Raw genomic sequence first — 20,051 nt, 5'->3', positions numbered from 1 at the left:
TGCAGCACTTCACCTGTGTCCCAAGGTGCCTATGTTTCACAGCTTTATGGCAAAGATCTTGCTGTAGCAGCTAGCCCAATAATATGTGTGTGCCTTTCTCAGAGCATAGGTACATGCTCTGATATGTTGCATCGGTAACTATAAAAAATGAAATACCAACATTGCAGTAGAACGTTTAATCCTGGTCATTGACCCCTTTCCCTTCAGAAGCTCTTTGGATTTTATGGCTTGTTTTTATTTAATTATGTGTCATTTTTCTGCTTTATTGTTCCATGATTGCACTCAGTGGTTGCTTTGTCCTCATTTTTCAGGAAGAACTTCTAGCCATGGCCACTATGTCTGCAGTACTTGGGGGAACAACCACTTCAAAACTTTTGATGGAGATTTCTACCAGTTTCCTGGTGTCTGTGAATACAACTTTGTGTCTGACTGCCGTGAATCTTACCAGGAGTTCTCTGTCCATATCCAGCGTGAACTGAATGAGCAAGGGCACCCTGACATTCAATATGTCCTTATCACAATTAAGGATGTTGCAATCTACCTCACTCACAAGATGGTGGTGGTGGATGGGCAAATGTAAGTTATTCCCATATTATTATGCTTCTAAGGCTTCCAGTGTTTAGCCACAGTTCTTTCACAAAAAGCTCATAATATAAATTGTGGCAACAACTTCCCGCCACTCAAAATAAACTTGAGGGAAATGCATTGTGTAGAAAGTCAGGGCATAGATCTTAAGGAGTACTGCCACTGAAATCTTGCCTTTTCGAAGTGAGCCTGGAGTTTTTCAGGTGAAACATCTGAGGAAATTTCAAGGAAGTAAAAAAAGGTGTTGTTTTTTAATAAGACCAAGTGACATTTCTACAACATCTCCAGAAGTGTCAAGGGAAGCCAAACTAGTTTTGATAGTTTTTCAGTGAGATTTTGCACATTCCATGAATTCAGCCTCCAACTCCCAATGACATAATTACCTACAAATTTTATTAAATGAGCAGGGGACCATTAAGATTGCAATTTCCCCAGCACTGCTGCTAATGTGCAGTATTTTACAGTCTGGTTTTGAAATGTAACTGAAAAGGCACAAACTGCCGGAGACAACCACCAGTAGGAATTATTATTTAAGCAAGGTACAAAAATGGAAAATCAATACTTATACTATGAATTTCATTTTATAATGCACACAGACTTGACATCCAGGATTGTTAAAAAAACTGATTATTTTCATGGCTATCTCTGGCATTTTTCACCTCTTTAGTTATACTTCACATACAGTGATCTCCTTTAACAAAAAGACATCCAGAACAAGGCATTGACTGTTATGTTTCCTGGCTTCCCTAAATCTCACTGTACACACTGACCACATGCCCAGTTACAGTGATGGGCTACTACTACCATATACCTATCCCTATTTATGCTGGAGATGAGGGAGGAAGCTCAGAGAGACACAGCAGCAGCTCTCCTAGCTATGCGAACACCATGTGAGAATGACACATCTAACTTGCTGGTGGGCTAGTTCAGTTTGGCCTTTGTGAACTTTCGTTGTTTTTCCAAACCTATCATAGCTGAGATGGATCATGGTTTTTCTTCTTAAAGTAGTAATTTGTAGTCAGAAGGACATTCCACATCAGATTATTGTGTTTGAAATCCATGCCAAATGTTGGGTAATTGGCTTAAGGAAACATATTCTTTCCCATAGTGAATGTTAATATTTTCCTTTTCCTGTAATGTGACCTGTCCCACTATTCTTAGGTTGACTAACATTTTACTCTGCAACAAAGGCTCTGAAATGAGTAAAACCACTTATGCAGTAATATCCTGCTTTGGAAATATAACTCTTGTGTAGCAAGAACTTAGTCTAAAGGGCACTTCAGTTAAAATCAAGAGGTGTGTTGGGGTGGAGGTGGTCAATCTATCAAGTATTGATTTCCTCATAATCACATTCATTGTAAAGGGAGTTTAGAGGCACACAAGCCCCGTCCCATATTAAGGGAATCATCTACGTAATACTGCTACACCCGTCCCACCCTACTTTGGATACATACAACCTGTATAGACTGTGAGCCACAAAGTCTACACCCGCACATAAGCTCACCAGACAATGGTAGGAGACGTCATGCCAGCAGAGTCAAGGACAAACCAAGGTCAGGCACAGGGAACCAATTTGACTTCAAACATGATCCAAGGACAGCATCAGCAGGTAACAGTCCAGGGACCAGTAAAACAGGAAACATAATTTAAGGTAGGCTAATTCACAGGGACTTTCTAGCTACTGGGAGTCTCAAGTGAAGGGGTGATGTATCCTTAGCTTGTGGCATCTCAGGCCACATAGAAACCTAGCTACAGGTGGTTAAGATTGTTCCAAGAGCCCTTTGTCTTGAGGAGTACCCTTACTCATAAGGAAACTTTTACCTTGGAGTCACATTGCAACTCTGGGCCTTCAGTTGCACACTTTGTCATTTACCCATCAGTGGAAAGGCCTGCATCTCAGTGGCTAAACCTATGATTTGCATGCAGAAAGTCCCAAATTCAATCCTCATTACCTGCAGGTAGGGCTAAGAGAGACTCCTGTCTGAAACCCTACAGAGCCACTACCTGCCATTGTAAACAACACTGAGCTTGATAGACCCATTGTCTGACTTTGGACAGCTTCCTATGTTTCTAAGATCTTCAGCCAAGGCTTGAGTCTTTAGGAACCTGTATTAATAAGCACGAGTGACACTGTAAAATCTAAAGCACAGGATGACTAGGAAATTTCCAGTGGAAATATTGAAATAATAAATAAATAAAATATTTAAAATAAGTACCCTCTTAAACTGGCAAGTAAAATTTGACCATCCATTTTCTTAGATGAATGCTGAAACTTGAATGCAGAAACTGAGATAAACTTCACAGATTTTAACAGGCCATGAATAAGTTTCTGCTTATTTCTGTGTATTCGTGTTCATTTTAGATTGGAAGTTGGGATGTTATAGGGGCTGTAAAATAGATCTGAGAAATTCTGCAAAGGTGTGCTTTCTCATCTAATGCTAGCTGTTGCTTGCAATGGAATCTAATAAAAACTCTCTATGACTTTCTTTCCTATAGTGCAAGGACTCCGTACTATCATTCTGGTATTCTGATTGAGAAGAATGATATGTATACCAAACTCTATGCCAGAGTGGGCCTAGTTTTGATATGGAACAGAGAAGCTGCTTTGATGGTATGTGTGGTCTTCAGCTTCTATTTTGATACTTTGGTATAGGTTTTATGGTTCATGCCCAGCTCACCCAAGTGACCTGTTTCTGCCCTATGTCCCTGTCTTGTGATTAAGTGCACCCAACAGAACCTTCTCGACTGCAAGGGAAAGTAGAGAACCATTCTTGGTGGCTGCTCTACAATTCCTCTGGAATTCAATGCTAGTCCTGCTTAGATTAAGCCCATTGACGTTAATGGACATGACTAACTTAGGTTCATTAATGTGAGTAGGGCTTAGTTGAATACAGTCCTCTAGAAAGAATTCAGTGTAGCACTAAGAAGATGATTCTGTCGGTGCAAGCAGTTCAGTTTACTAGACAGAATGATCTCCCATGCTCTGTTGTGGATTTTCCTCCAACCCCTGCAAGCCAATTTGGGGAGGCATGGCAGTGAGTGGGCTAGGAGAGGAGCCAAAAGCCCTATTCTGCTAGCAGAAGTCCTTCCACTGGCTTCCAGTAGCAGAACTCATTAGTTGAACCTGGCCCTTCCTTTTTGGCCTCTTTTTTTCTAAAGCAGTTGTCTTGCTTGTCACCTTAGAATCCCAAATCAAACTCCTGGCAACTCTGGTTAAAGGATCTCCTGTGGCAGGAAAGTAAAAATCATATGCTTGAGACACTGGACCAGCAATGTCAGTCAGAGCAGCCATACTGGGCTCAGTATCCCAATGGTCTGACTCAACATAAGGCAGCTTTACATATTTATTTGCTACAATAGCTGATATGTTCCTTTGGGTTTTCCTTTTTCAATTTAGATTGAACTGGACACCAAGTTTAACAATGGTACTTGTGGTCTTTGTGGGGATTACAATGGCCAGCAGGTTTACAATGAATTTCTCTCCAATGGTAAGTTGGACAACATTATAGAGAAATGATTATTATAATGAGTTACATAATATGAAGAGTTTAAATGCACAGGTGAGAACAAAGCAATGGTTTCTTTGCTGGGTGGTTAGAAAAGTACAGAGAGATTAAAATGCATACTATTTCTAAAAGCTTGGTCCACAAATGTGGAATGAATTCTGTGGGTGACATCCAACTATGTTATACTCACTGAAATCAAGGAAATTATGTAACATGTTCATTTATTTCAGAAGGTCTGCTCTGCCTATGATTGATGTTGGTTGGACATCACCCTAAATTAACAAAAGCAGATTTGGAGATGGTCCAAAACACTATTTAACCTGGTGTTTGTTTGTCAGATCAGGGTGGCTTAAGAGCAGCATATTCTCCTAGGAAACATGTGAATGTTTAAATGATTGATGGAGTTCACTGTACAGATTGTGAAAACACAACACCTTTCTATAAATCCAAATTTAAGCCCAGAAATTCATGAATTCTGCTATAAGCATAGGTTTAAAATGTAGAAAACATTCAAAATGTAGCGTGTTTCAATTAATCTTTGAATGTATGAGCAAAAAAGTGTTTAATTAAAACTTTAAAGGGTATAAGTAATCTATAGTAAGTGAACGGTACCATCTGGTGTGAAATTATGCCTCTAAGCTCTGGTTGTGACACTGAGAGGAAAACAAAGATGCTGTTTGTTCTGGTTAATGGAAATAATAGAACATGCTGCTCACTGTATCTCACAGGTCTGAGCTACAATCCAATCACATTTGGAAACCTACAGAAAATTAATAAACCCAATACAGTATGTGAAGACCCTGATGAGACACAACCTATTGAATCTTGCAACCAACATGTAAGTCTTGAAAACTGTGTTATATGGTACATACCAGGAATAGAGATACCCATCTCTGTTAGAGAAATAGCAAGTGTGTACTAAGGTGTGCAACCACTTTATGATGCTCCCAGTTCTTGCTCTGAATCATAAGATTGAGGAAAGGAGAATAAAAATGGATTATCCTGTACAAACATAGACTACTGTGAAAAGCCTGGACCTTCTTCCTTGTGTTATGTAGCACCACTTTGGAAACTGAACTTGGGAGGCCTGTTAAACCGTATTTTCCTCTATTTCTAGCGTGAGGAGTGTGAGAAGCTGCTGACTGCTCCGGCTTTTGCTGATTGTCAGTCCCGCCTGAATCTGGAACAGTATATCCAAGCCTGCATGCAGGACAGATGTGCTTGCCAGCATACAGAGGACTCCTTCTGCCTTTGCAGCACCATCTCAGAGTTTTCCCGCCAGTGTTCCCACGCTGGTGGCAATCCTCAGAACTGGAGGACATCACAACTGTGTCGTAAGTGATTAACTGGGTTCATCTAAGATGCAGCCAGGAACGTTTAACAGGGGAGGGTGAAATCTCTCTTTAAATTCATGTAACTCAGAATGGTCTTGAAAGGTCCCCATCCTTAAGGTTAATTGCCAAACAGCAGTCTTGGGTTCCAATCCTGTTTTCTCATAGTAGCCATGGAAAGCTTTTCCACTGATTTTGGTGGAAAGTTTCTGAATAATTGTTTTCATGCTGGAGAGGCAAGAAGCACAGAGAACAAGAAACTTAGGAAATTGTGTATTTAAATCCAACTGAAACTAATTAGGATTATGGTTTTAGCTGCCTGGATTCTTTCTTTTGATTGAACCCTAATTTCATGTCAATGTATGCATATAGTCAGTGCTATTTCTTTCATTATTTCAGCTAAGTCATGTCCTGGAAACATGATCTACCTGGAAAGTGGCTCACCCTGTATGGACACCTGTTCACACATGGGGATCAGCAAACTATGTGAAGAACACTACATGGATGGCTGCTTTTGCCCTGAAGGTAACAATTTATGTGTGGCCTAGTGGATACAACAATGGGCTTAGAAATGGGAAACCCAAGTTCAGATGTGCAGCCTTGGATTGTCATGAACTATGAGCATCTTTTTGTTTTGTTTTGCAGGCACAGTATATGATGATATCACTGGGAAAGGCTGTGTGGCCACGAGCCAGTGTTACTGCAAACTTCGTGGGAAATTATTTTCCCCTGGTAAAAACATCACCAATGACTGTGAAAGCTGGTAAGCCTGTCCGTGCCCTCTGAGAGTAATTATAGCTTTTTATTTCAGAGTTGTGACTTAAAGGATTCTTGTAGGGATGTGAATCTCTGGACAAACACCTTGTACCGTCACAGGCTTTCATATCTAATACACCGTATCATTTTATGCTAAAACATAGCAAGCCCCGGTGAAAAATTGCCCAGCATTACCAATTATGTACCCATCTGATATTGCTATATGAGCCTAAATCTCTAATTGTAAAAACATATTTCAGCAGCAGCAACATTGCGTGGACAGGCGGAGTCCCCAGATCCTGAGCGGTCCCCCCCGTCATGTGGAATAACGACTCAAGACAACGTGCTATGGGATTAAATTGGCCACAACTTTATTAAATTTCAAATGTGGGTAGACCTTGGCTCAGGCATTGGGCGTTCTCCCTCCCCAGTCCCCAGCCGGGGACCTAGGGAGCTTCAGGGTTATCCAGTGTGTGGGGGGGGATGGGCCGGCTCTGGAGAACATATGTTCAAGCAGAGATAGCCGCCCCCGTTATGCCGCCGCCTCAGGGGAGAGCAATGACGACCTTTCGGTGTACGGTCAAAGCCTCCCTTCAGAAACCCCTTTAACGGGGAACCCTGGTATCGCCGCCGCAAAGAGGAAGATGGACTAAAGGATTCCACCCAAGGCCTGATACCGCCAAAGTTGTGACGTTTTGCTACGGGAAAGGCGAAACCTGCCAATGCAGGGAAATTCCTTTCCAGCCCTTTAACAGCGACCTTAACGTAGCAGCGCCCGCATACCTGTGAAGAAAAGTTACCTGTAAAACCTATGAAGAAAAGTTAACCTGCAAAGAAGACATTAACTGAGGGTGGGTAGGGTGGGAGAAGCTCTGGAGCCAAGTGAGGATTCCCAGGTAAGCTCCTCCCTCTATTGTGTGGGCAAGTAATCCCTCCCCTACCTGGCCTGGTCTCCTTGGCAACGCTTCCCCCAGGTGGGATTGGACAACTGACTGAGGTAGGCGGAGACCTCCAGGTATCCCACCTGAGGGAAGGCAAAGCCAAGCCTATGCTGATGGGGCCGCTCCAGATCCAGGGCTGCGCGCGTCCACGCAAAGGTCGCCCCCCGTTTTAAGCGGGGAGCGGTCATTCTTGGGGTAGAGAAAAGGGGATTGCTGCTGCCACTTTGCAATGTATCATCAGCACCTTTATGGCTTGCTGAATCTGGAATGTTTGGAAAAAGAAGAGGTTATAAGGTCCAAAAGTGTTATGGACTCATTTCCAAATTGACCTGCTGTAGTGGCTCCACTGCTGTGGTGCAGGTACTTCTAGTATAATTTCTGTATGTCCAGATCCCACTTTTGATTTCTTGTCTGTCTTCACAGCACCTGCCAATCAGGTAGATGGATATGCCAGGATTTACCCTGTCCCAGTAAATGTGCAGTGGAGGGAGGGTCTCACATTACTACCTTTGATGGAAAGAAGTACACCTTCCATGGTGACTGCTACTATGTGCTGAGCAAGGTACGTGCACCAGACTCTTCTACTCTGGTCGAAGGAATTATGCCACAGTGGGGTAGGGTAACCTTCCGATAGAGTGCAGGTGAATGAGAAAGGGCTAGCCTTCCTGCCTTGGATGCAGTGTGTTTGTATGTCTGTGTGGCCACACCTGCTTTTGTCTGGGTCATTTCCCACTCTTGCCTGTGTCTTTGTATTGCAATACAGCTGAATCTAAGATAGGGCTAAAATGGGGGTTGGGAATTCAAAAAAGGAATTGGAAAGGAATGGGGAATGGCAATTTGAGGTTAGATGTCAAATATTTCCCAGAAGGAGGGCTTATACTCTCCCTGAAAGAAAAAGGAAAAAGGAAAAGAAAGGCCTGTGACCCGGATCATGGAATATGACATCCTTAAGGTCTTTGATTTATTGCACTTTTCGTCTGAATGGGTAATTTCAGCCTATCTGTGAAAGGAATCATTTCATATCAGCAAAAGTTGACCACTTTGATTGTATTTGTTCTTCTGTAATTGCAGAGCATACAGAATGACTCACATGCCCTCTTGGGAGAACTAGGCCCATGCGGTTCTACTGACAAGCAGACATGCCTAAAGACGGTGGTTCTGTTAATAGACGAAAAGAAAAACGTAAGTTTAGGGTAATGATGGTATGGCTCTGTGCTAATTCACCAAGAATATGATACCAAATGAAGGTTTTCTTCATAATTCAAAGATATAGCCAGTCAACAATATTCTAAGATTCCCAACCCTCCCCTTCCATTGACATCTTATTCCATTTGTATTCTGTTCATACTTCTTGCTGAGCTTCATGACGGGGGGGGGGGGGGGATTATGTAATATGTAATTTTACCACTCCAAGAGGTTCTGGTTCACATTTAAACTTCTGAACATTGATCCATGTGTCTGAATTACATTGAACAATAAACCAAACATAGAAATCCTCATTTCATTTTTTATATTTTATATACTTTGCTTATCTCGTTTGTGTTTTTACATCCTCTTTAAATCCAAGCCCACATTTCCATGACTTTCAGGTTCTATTTATTTTGTCATATCTTCCTTTTACATATTTCATACTTAATATGTTTGTAAAATATACCCTATAAACATTTTAAAAGCTACCATTGGCCAGAAATCCTTGCCAAAGATTTGATAAGAGATTTTTCAGCATTATTTCCTCATGTCACAGTTCTGTGCTGTACACTCATGACTGCTTAGCTGCCAATTGCCAAAGAGTATGCAGACTTTACAGCAGGGATGGGTGCTACCTGTGACCCACCAAATGTCAACGGACTCCTGTTCTCAGTGGCAAAGGACGATGGGAGCTGCAGTCCAGGAACATTTTGAGAGCCACAAGTTCCCTGCCCCCTGCTCTGCAGATTTAATCTGATCCTGTTTAGCTTTCTTCAGTTTAGGAAGCCATTGAATGTGTAGTTCTATGAAATACTTCTTAGCAAATAATTTCCAGCATCTGGAGATGGTCTGAAGTCACTGACCCCCAGCCCCAGCCCCAAGACACACACAAGGGGGTGTGATCCAAGCAAACTCCAAAAGGGTTCCTTTCTCCACCAGGTCCCCAAACCATAAGTAGCTGGCATCTGCCCTCCAAAACCCGATTTGTCAATCTGGTCAGCTGGAAAATAAAGAAGAACCTACTTTGTTTCTAAGCAACTGGCTGTGGCTACATTAAGAACCCAGGGAGGGTTATGGGCACTGAGATAATTCAGAATTGGTAAGGAGTGGATGCCTCTCCCTGGCCCTGGTTTGTGAACATGATATGCATCCAAATGCCCACTGTGATCTGCCTGCTTCCTGCCAGAGCGGGATGCAGACCCCACTCCCCATGATCTGCTTTGGGGGAAGAGTGAAGTAGGCTGAGACACACTGCTTGACTGAGTACCCAGGTGCAGGATTGCAGCCACTGTGCAGCTGCAAACTGGCAAAAACCGAAAATGTATGACTACAAATACAATCACTTTTAAAACTGGAGATTTTAATACCGTACTTTCTTGAAAGAACAAAGCTGAAAACAACATAATTAGGAACTGCTGATAAAAGAAAACAATGCTTTGATTCTTCTTATCTAATTTTTGGATGGTTTGGAAATGTGACGGTTAATAAGCAACCAGAATAATCTAAGTCAGATAAATTCCATCATAATTAATCCATATATTCTGGAAGTTATAGTATGTTTTGCAACGTTCCCTCAGAGGTTCATGCCTATGGAAACTGCCTTCCAGTCCAAGAAATGAGCGTTCTGTGGTGCAAGGTGCTCTCCAATAGGGATTTGCACAACATTGTGCATAAGTGTGTATGAAGGGGCATTCATGTGTGTGTGTGTGTGTGCGCACATACATGTTCCATTGCTTAGTTCTTTGGGTTGCTTAAGCTCTTACCCAACTTCCTGTTGTCAGACATAAGAAAACTGTCAATGTTCAAAATTTCCAGGGTGGGTTCCTTCTGGGCATTACAATCGTTATTATTAATGTTCATTTAACATGACCCCCAGGTCCCTTCCAACTCTAAAATGATATGATTCTATTACATTCCTCACCTTTAAGACCCTGAGGTCACACTAACATAGGCTGTTTCTCTCTTCACACAGGTCGTAGTTTTCAGATCAGATGGTACCGTATTACTGAATGAAATAGAAATTCATTTGCCTCATGTAACAGGTGAGGAAAGGAACCCTCAACGTCCACCCCACCCCACCCACGGCCTAAATTGATGGTTCCACAAATCCTTAGATGTTATGGAGCATGATTAAACGAAATGCAAAATAAAATATGCTAGAAAGGAGGGTGAGAAAATGTACTCCTTGGTTTATTTGGCAGGGAATGATCCAAATGATTGCTTGTCCTTGTCTGGGGACTCTTCCCTGTCCCTTCCCTTTTTCATATCTGCCCCCCTCCCTGCCGCTTTCCTCTTCTCCTCATTGAGAAACCATTCTAGGCCAACACCTAACCTTTCTTGCTCTCCTGGCTGGTTATTCAGCCAATGGCAATGTTCTTCATAACAGCAAAGGTATCTGATATGGGAATCTGGTATAATACACAATGGATACTGTTTTTGCCCCTCTGATTTGATGAGTGCATTACAATAAGCAGTTGATAACTTGGCCTTCCTTTTGTTTTTCAGCCAGCTTCACAGTTTTCCAGCCGTCTTCAAACTACATTATTGTGCAGGCGACCTTAGGCCTCAGGCTGGAGATCCAGCTGGTTCCAGTTATGCAGCTCTTTGTCATTGTGGACCAGACTGCCCAGGCAACTCTCCAAGGCAAGTCTGAACTGCAGGGAAGAGGATTCCGCCAATAGTAACACTAACAAGGGGGTGTTTTTTTAAAAATTAAAGATACATGGGGTCAAATACCTACCTGCAAAAAACAACAACTTGTTTAGTCGCTTTTTTATTTATTAAGACATTTTTATCTCCACAAATTGTCTCAAGGCAATAAATTGTAAATCGTGACACACACATAATATATTATATGCTAGACTAATTCCGCAGGCATGCTATTTGAACTAAAAAGAGCTGGGGGAGAGAACAGCACAGTTGTCAAAAGGCATTCAATTATGCTGGGGTATATATACACATATGCACAATGTTCATGCTGATTGGAAGTGATGTGCTTATTGGATGTATGGAAATTTATCTCTAGAAAATCTTAGTAAATTGCTCACTATTCCCATTTTACAAAAAAGAAAGGCACGCCTTTAAAGAAACTCACAGCCAACATCTGTTGCTTTTATCAATAGGTCTTTGTGGGAATTACAACGGAATAGAAGGAGATGACTTCAAAACATCAAGTGGATTAATAGAAGCTACAGGGGCTTCCTTTGCTAACTCATGGAAAGCACAAGCCAGCTGCAGTGATAAGTTGGATAACTGGGACCACCCTTGTACTCTTAGCGTTGAGAATGGTAAGGATGGGTGGTTTTCATAAATAAATAACAGATTTCAATATCTGTGTGCCATCTATATCCAATTTTCAGGTCAAATATTGAATCTGAAGGCGGCGCCAATTTTCTTTATTACTTGGGAGAGCAAGTTGTGATGTATAAATCTGTGCTAGGTCCGAGGCTTTGAATACACTGTAAGTTTCATGTCACTGTCTCAAAAGAAAAAGTTTCTAAAGAAATAGGATACAACACTGCTAGAGATGAAGAAGAAATGCTCATTTTATCTATTATAGTTGTGAAAATGGAAGCCTGCTTACAGTTTCCATCCATAGTATTACTTCTGTTTATGTTTACTGTGCTTTATAGTCTTTTAAAGACAAAACTGTTGAGCATGTACAGTCCTCAGACGATTTTGTTGCCCAGTTATGTGGGTAGCTACTTGCCTTTAAATGACAGAGAAGCTGCATAGTGTTCAAACATCCAGACACATACAGTATGCATTTTGTTTTGCTGTATTGTACTGCATAGTTATTTGAATTCTAGCGTATGGCTATAGGCATTACATAGAAATACATGAAGTGAATGGTTTATAATAATATTTTATTTCTCTCCAGAAAAGTATGCTGAACATTGGTGCTCTTTGTTGAAAAGTACAGAAACTCCTTTTGCCAGATGTCACTCAGTCATTGATCCAACAGATTATTATAAGGTATGGATTTTCAAATTATTCTGAGTCTTTATTCACGCAGCTTGGTGTTTTGTTACATGGAGTTGTTCACTTTCAGGTATTATGATAAACTGAAAAGAGTGGCGGTAAAGCAAGTTCTGCAGCTTTCTTCCCAGCTGCTTTTCATAGGGCTTGAGGGTTAGAATTACTGACAATGGATTATCCAGTTTCAAACCCAGCCAAATTTCTAGCCCTTTCAGTTGGAATACGGGAACTAAAGCAAACCCATTGTTGTGAAAAGAGCCAAATAATAGTTATCCAGAAGAGAGTCATGAGCCAGAGGGCTCTTTTAGCTACACTCAAGATTTTAGAAAAATTCTCTAGCTTTTTTAAATAAAAAACAAAACAAAATAGCAACAGCATGAGAAACTGATTTGAAAAATTACATCAGTAAAAAAACCAACACAGCTTGCTTTGGGAAGTTCATGCAATTCAAGAAGTGCCAGTCCTTGGGTGTGTGGAACTAGTTGTAGTTTTGGGGGGATCTTGGTCAGAGGAGTTCCCAGATTCCCCAAATAGTTCTAACCCTGATGACAGGCAACATGGTGGAGGTGAGCCAGTCTGCTTTTAGGTCGGGGTGGAGAACCTTGTGCTCAGATGCCCAATGTGGCCCCCAGGCCTCCTTATCTGGCCCTTGTAACTCTCTTCAGGCCACATGCCATGACTGACCCTGCTTCCATGTTGTTACCTGGCCAGAATGTGTCCTTGAACTCTGACAATGCCTCTTGTTTGTCTGGTGTTGTCTGGTACAGAGAAGGGTACGCATGTAGAAATGAGAGTGCTGTACAAAGGGGAAATTTACATTAGTTGCTCCACCCACTTTTGCCTTTGCCTTGCCTACCACTGACATGTGACCCCCTGAAAGCATGCTGAGAAAAGAATGTGGCCCTTGGGCTGAGAATGATTCACTACCTGTTTTAAGTGGATCACCTTGCTGTGGGGGAAACAGCCCATTCATTGTTTTTAACAAATTAAGCAAAATAATAGGAGAAGTTCGCTCTAGCATGTGACAAAGCAATCTTGAAAAAACTACTAACATTTTTAAATGGAAGAAGGATAGGAAGAAATGGCATTGCTAAGGAAAAGCTCTCAGTTTATCATTTTACTTTCATTTTAACTGTGGAACAGGGCACGATTGTGTAGCATTGCTACTGTTGAGGACTAGCTCTTCATTCATCTTCCTACAAATGTACTGAAGCCTTATTTACCTAGGGATCCATCAGCCACGCCATCCCCGGACCTTGGAGGGAACAAAAGTACCAGGAAAGCAAAATCTTCTTTGGAGAAAAAGTTTATTGAAATCTGTGCACAGAGACAATATCTGTACACAGAGACAACCAGTTGGATAGCTCCTGAAAATATACTGGCTGTAAAGCAAGACACTTCAGCAAACTTTCTTATACTCTCTGAGCACTTTTCCCCCCTCCCATACCTTCTCAAATTATTCCCTTACGTGGCACATCTATATTGCTTGCTAAACACATTTTATTGCTTGCTAAACATTCCTGTCTTTCTATTTTGCTTGCTAAACACATTTTATTGCTTGCTAAACATTCCTCCCCTTTCCTTCGTACACGTGTCTTTTCTCATCTTTGCATTAGTAAGCATAAGACAGGAAAAGGGGCCTCTTTAGCAGGCCTGGTTAAATCTGCACTTTTGACCCGCCAGCCAAATTTAGTAGGTCTGGTTAGTTATTGCTAACAGCAGCGGTTTCTTGCTAGCTGGCTAGGCAGGAAACGAACTTTTGACCTGTCAGCCAAATTTTGCAAGCAGTCACTGGCGGTGTGCTAACTGTCTGGCCAAAATTTGCAGAAGTAAGATTAGCACAGGATTAGCACAGGAATTTACTGCAGATAGTATTTGAGAGCAACCTTTCTTAGGTACAGAGTTCTAAGCACAGAAAATATTGAGAGAAACCTTTTCCCATCTCCCTTTACTCCCTCCTCTTCTTTTGAACAATCTATTACTTAGATTCGTTCTGGGGTAGGGGTCTATATTCTCTCATTACAGCAATCACGCGAGGTCCCATCATGCGAGACATCATCTTTCCCATCATATTCTGCAAGCATTGCATCAAGCAGGGAATACAAAAGCAAAAAAGCAATAGAAGCATTATTGGGCCTATCACCATACTAACCCTGTTGGGTGGATTGAACTCTCGTGCTGCCTCCCTACTGACCAGAGCATATGGAAGCTGAAATCTTGGGGTGGCAATTCTTACTGGCACTTGTTTAGCAATTTCAATGCACACCTGATTAAGGCTCCCACCCCTGCAATACTTGCATTAAGATAGGTTCCGTCCCATCTAACGCCTGGATTAAGATTAGAACCTGGTCCATCAGATGAGGTTGGTATAGTAACCTCATCAAACCCGTTTCCAGTAGTCAATGAGCACGCCATCTCTTACCACCGGCAAGACGAACCAGTCGTAGCAGAGGCCAGCAGGCCAGTAAGGGCGGTATGGCTCGGTAGGGTCAGGGCTGTGGGGCATAGAGCAAATCAATACAGAATATAACAGAAAAAAAGGAAAAGAGAAAGTCCTTATGAAAGTATTAAATGTCCTGGTGGACTTCCTGGATCAGTCCCGGCACGGGTTTTCACGTTGGGGACGCTGCCCGCGGGCGTCCCTCCCATCCATTTCTTCAGCTGTGCGTTGAGATATCAGCTTCCGGTGTGATATCAGCAGAGCGGTCATCAGCGGAGGGTCTGGAGATGGTCAGCCGAAGGGGTTAACCCGGATTTTACTGCACAGTTCAATCTATAGTGGTCACTCTGGTGTGGTGGACCCAAGGGGTGATGCCGGAGAATTTCACGGCGGTGGGTGTGGAGAGCAGGACGGTATAAGGTTCCAGCACGGTTGTAGCTGCGTCCGTGCCCAATCGTTTACCCACACTTCATCACCTGGCTCGAACTGATGCAGCCAACACACAGGGGTTGCGAGCCTGGGTCCACCTGTCGAGACAAAAGAAAACTCGGAAGAATATCTGGACTTAATTATTCAATTGCATATCCTGACCAGCATGTGGGGACAACATTCTGACATATGGGACCGGTCTCCCAAGCACAATTTCAAAGGGTGACAGGTGGGTTCGCTTTGACGGGAGACTGCGGACCCTGAGTAATGCCAAGGGCAACATGGTCACCCAATTAGACCCGGTTTCCTGTGTCAGCTTGGACAGCTGATTCTTTAGAGTCCTGTTCATTCTCTCTACCTTTCCAGAACTCTGGGGTCTATAAGCAGTATGCAGCTTCCAGTTGATCTGGAGCGCTTTTGCCAGTCCCTGTAGGACTGCATGAACAAATGCTGGTCCATTGTCAGATCCTATGGACCTTGGCAATCCATAGCGAGGGATGATTTCCCTAAGCAGGCACCTGGTTACTTCAAATGCCTTTTCAGTCTTTGTTGGCCATGCTTCGGCCCATCCGGTGTAGGTGCACACTGCCACCAGCAGGTAGCGGTGTAGTCCACAACGGGGTAATTCAGTAAAGTCCACGACAAGATCTTCCATAGGTGCAGTTCCACTATGCTGAATCCCTGGGGGAGCCAGTGGTCCGGCTCTGGGATTATTCTTTTGACACAGCAGGCATTTCCTGGAAATCTGGGCTGCCAGTTGGTAGAGGTGGGCTATATAGAAGCATTTCTCCAGCTGCTTGGTTGTAGCATCTGGTCCTATGTGGGTTGAATCATGGTATCTCTGAGTAACCTGCCGAGAAAGGGACTCTGGAATCCATATCCTGTCATCAGGGGTAAGGTACCATCCTTCTTTGGACAATGTCAGCTCCTGAGCGTCTGCAGTGTCCCTTTCCTGCTTCGTATAAGCTGGCTTGTCAGTGGTGCTTAAAATCTCTTCTGGGACCAGTGCTCCAATAACCGAGGCGGGGGCCAGTTCTTGGGCTGCTTCCTTGGCCACTCTGTCTGCCAATCGGTTTCCTCTGGCCACTTCTCCTGGTCCAGTCTTGTGTCCATAACAATGGATAACTGCCACTGCCTCGGGCTCCCATACAGCATCCAGAAGGTTCAACAAGGCTTGTGGGTGGGCCACCTGGCTTCCTCTGGAGGTAAGCAAACCTCTTTCTTTCCATAAGGCTCCATGGGCATGTAAAGTCAGGAATGCATACTTAGAATCTGTATAAATGTTTATCTTCTGTCCCTTTGCCAGGCTCAGGGCTCTGGTAAGCGCAGTTAGCTCTGCCAGCTGGGCCGATGTTCCAGGCGGGAGTGACTTTGCTTCGATCACCTGGTCTTCCAGGGCTACCACTGCATAACCTGCCTTCCAGTGTCCAGCCTCAATGAAGCTGCTTCCATCCATAAACCATGATGGCCACTGGGGGTCTGCTTCATCTTTAAGGTCAGGCCTGCTAGAATACACCTCATCCATTACTTCAATGCAATCATGCGTGGGCTCCTCACCTACTCCTACCGGTAATAGGGCAGCTGGGTTGAGGGTTGTGGTGACTTGGAATTTCTAACGCGGATGTAGTAGCATCTGACATTTCCTCATTTTAGCCTGGGAGAGGAAATAGGTGCCTTTCGGCAGATGGCACGCTGACTCTTTCCTAAGCGGCCTCGCCCTCCTCTTCTTCTTCTAACGGTGGACCTCCCGTCTTCAGGGCCATCAACTTCTTTGCCTGGTACTTCTCCTTTTTTCTTCTGGGCCTCTTCCTCTCTCTGATTATAAGTGGTTTGGGCTATTTTCTAACATCCATTTCAGGGTGTGGCCCATCTGGATTTTTCGGCAAATATCGGGCGCTGCTTGGGCTACAAAGGCAGTTTTTATGATAGGGGCATGGATATACTGGCGGTAGGCTTCCTTCAGCTTCTTTAAGTAGGCTCCAGGGGCCTCCTCTGTTCCTTGCACTATTTCTCTGGCCTCCACAAAGTTGGTGAGTTTTCTGGCTGCCCTCCTCATGCCATTTAAGACATTCTGGCGATAAGTGGTGAGGGTATTTTGCCCTTCAATGGTCTGATAATCCCAATTCAGTGTAGTTTCAGGATATCCTGTTGCAACAGCTTGATCTCCTGCCCCCTGCGCTCTCATGTGTGCCCGGGCTTCAGCATGAATTCGCCTATCCTCCTCTGTAGCTAGCAGGGCATCCATCAAATATTGCACATCATAAAAAGTGGGGTTGTATGTTTTAAAAAAAATTCCCTCAAACAGCTTAATGATTTTGGCAGGGTTTTCTTCAAATGAAGGGTTTTGGTTCTTCCAATTACAAACATCTGCACTAGAGAAGGGGACATGTTGAACTGTATAAGTTCTATTGGGCACCACCCCGTTAGGTCCCGTGGGGGCTGGAGGGTCATACACTCTATGGAGAGGCATCACTCTGGCCGCGCCCTCCTCCTGTGTTTTATGTGCCCTATGGAGGGTCACTCTTTTCACTGCCTTCCCCACTCTTTCTGCCACTTTCTTCTCTGTTCCCCTACACATCCCGCTGTTTTTAACATATGGGGACTGACGTCCACTTATCCTGCATAAGGTTCCACATACTTTCTCAAACGTTCTGCCTGTTCTTATTATCACCTATCAACTTAACTAATCTTTTTACAAATTCCTCATCCTCACCATCCTCTTCTCGTTCCTCCCTTTCTCCATCCTCGCCCAGGTCTACCAATGCATTGTCCACGGGATTGGGGGCTGGGCCATCTGTTCCCTGTGGCGGGGGTGGTGCCAGGGCTGTTGCCGGGGCATGAGGTGGTGGGGCATCAAAACTTTTATCTTCTTCCCTCTCTGAATCCTGGAGGACTGGGGGGTTGTCCTCCTGTCTTCCTGACTGAGCAGATACGGCTGCCTGAGACTTTTTGGCAGCATGACTTCAGCCAGGAGGGGGGGGGGTTCTGTTCCACATTGGTCTTCCATGTGGAAATGTAGGGGATTTGATCAGGGTGGACATTCAAAATGTTCTGATATAATGGATTAATGAGTTGCAAATCAAGGGTCCTGATGGACGGCCAATTTGTTATTTTGGGGTGGGCCAATCTAATTTACACAATGTCCTCATCCTCCCCTCTCATCAGCTTGAATCCCCAAAAGCATTTCAAAGGGGTACTTTTACTTTGGCCAGAACCCATTTCTTCCAGATACTTCACACACAACAGACCTACAATCGCTCGGCCAAGGGGACACTAAGCCCTGGCCCACACTTGACAATTCAGCCACTAGAATATCTTGACATGCAACATACAACATACAAAACACACCAATATAATTTCAACATGTAACACACTAAACACACCAAAATAATTTCAGCATGCAATACACAAAACACACCAAAATAATTTTCCCTCCTTCTTCTGTTCCAAAAATTTTTTTGCTGGTGGCACTCTACTGCACAACCAATCCCCTTATTCCTGGTGGCTGGCACTCTACTGCGCAACCAATCCCCTTATTCCTGGTGGCTGGCACTCTACTGCCCAACCAGGTGAGGCTGATCAGACCTCGCCCCCCTTTTCCTTGGGGGCCCACGCCCTTTCCCTTGGGCTTACCTTTTTCCGCTGCGGACCTGTCCCCTCGGCGCCGTCCTCTTTGTTTTTCTCCCTCAACAAGATGTCTCCACTCCAGAACAGTGTGGCTGGCTCCCCCCACGAAACAGGTGGGGTGCGCACGGAAGCCTGCAAACGCTGCTGAGCTGTTCACCTTGGTTGAGCCTGGCCCTCCGGTCCGTATTGGGGAGAGGGCTTATCCCGGACGAGCCCCCAAAGAAATGAAGCCTTATTTACCTAGGGATCCATCAGCCACGCCATCCCCGGACCTTGGAGGGAACAAAAGTACCAGGAAAGCAAAATCTTCTTTGGAGAAAAAGTTTATTGAAATCTGTGCACAGAGACAATATCTGTACACAGAGACAACCAGTTGGATAGCTCCTGAAAATATACTGGCTGTAAAGCAAGACACTTCAGCAAACTTTCTTATACTCTCTGAGCACTTTTCCCCCCTCCCATACCTTCTCAAATTATTCCCTTACGTGGCACATCTATATTGCTTGCTAAACACATTTTATTGCTTGCTAAACATTCCTGTCTTTCTATTTTGCTTGCTAAACACATTTTATTGCTTGCTAAACATTCCTCCCCTTTCCTTCGTACACGTGTCTTTTCTCATCTTTGCATTAGTAAGCATAAGACAGGAAAAGGGGCCTCTTTAGCAGGCCTGGTTAAATCTGCACTTTTGACCCGCCAGCCAAATTTAGTAGGTCTGGTTAGTTATTGCTAACAGCAGCGGTTTCTTGCTAGCTGGCTAGGCAGGAAACGAACTTTTGACCTGTCAGCCAAATTTTGCAAGCAGTCACTGGCGGTGTGCTAACTGTCTGGCCAAAATTTGCAGAAGTAAGATTAGCACAGGATTAGCACAGGAATTTACTGCAGATAGTATTTGAGAGCAACCTTTCTTAGGTACAGAGTTCTAAGCACAGAAAATATTGAGAGAAACCTTTTCCCATCTCCCTTTACTACTTGAATGTTTACTGGCTTTCTCCCCCTCCCCTTGCCCAGCGCTGCAAATATGATACCTGCAATTGTAATGCCAACGAAGAATGTATGTGTGCTGCCCTATCATCATACGCAAGAGCCTGTGCCTTCAAAGGGGTCATGTTATGGGGCTGGAGAAAGAATGTTTGCAGTAAGTGCCTATATCCCCACCCTTGCCTTGAACAAAATGGAGCAAAACCTTTTGAATAACTGTGTGCTAACTGTAATGTTTTGAGACTAGAATGTAGTTAATATCAACGAACGTAGCATACCCCATTCATCA

At 43.6% G+C, this 20,051-nt stretch overlaps 1 protein-coding gene across 1 annotated transcript in view; it reads left to right on the top strand.

Moving 5' to 3' along the window:
• Nucleotides 1-20,051, top strand: part of MUC2 (mucin 2, oligomeric mucus/gel-forming) — a 73,121-nt gene that overhangs the window by 1,054 nt on the left and 52,016 nt on the right. Inside the window, exons 2-15 of the mRNA XM_080981895.1 lie at nt 312-576; nt 3,082-3,196; nt 3,983-4,073; nt 4,820-4,929; nt 5,209-5,425; nt 5,822-5,947; nt 6,068-6,185; nt 7,543-7,681; nt 8,191-8,301; nt 10,280-10,349; nt 10,813-10,950; nt 11,430-11,594; nt 12,188-12,282; nt 19,793-19,919. Of these exons, the coding sequence (XP_080838021.1) occupies nt 312-576; nt 3,082-3,196; nt 3,983-4,073; nt 4,820-4,929; nt 5,209-5,425; nt 5,822-5,947; nt 6,068-6,185; nt 7,543-7,681; nt 8,191-8,301; nt 10,280-10,349; nt 10,813-10,950; nt 11,430-11,594; nt 12,188-12,282; nt 19,793-19,919 (1,887 nt within the window). The remainder of the gene's footprint in view (nt 1-311; nt 577-3,081; nt 3,197-3,982; nt 4,074-4,819; nt 4,930-5,208; nt 5,426-5,821; nt 5,948-6,067; nt 6,186-7,542; nt 7,682-8,190; nt 8,302-10,279; nt 10,350-10,812; nt 10,951-11,429; nt 11,595-12,187; nt 12,283-19,792; nt 19,920-20,051) is intronic.

Source organism: Podarcis pityusensis, assembly GCF_964106645.2.
Source record: "Podarcis pityusensis genome assembly, chromosome: 1".
NCBI classification, from domain to species: Eukaryota; Metazoa; Chordata; class Lepidosauria; order Squamata; family Lacertidae; genus Podarcis; species Podarcis pityusensis.
The sequence above is the reverse complement of the archived record's forward strand: the minus strand, read 5'-3'. Positions and strand labels throughout refer to the sequence as shown.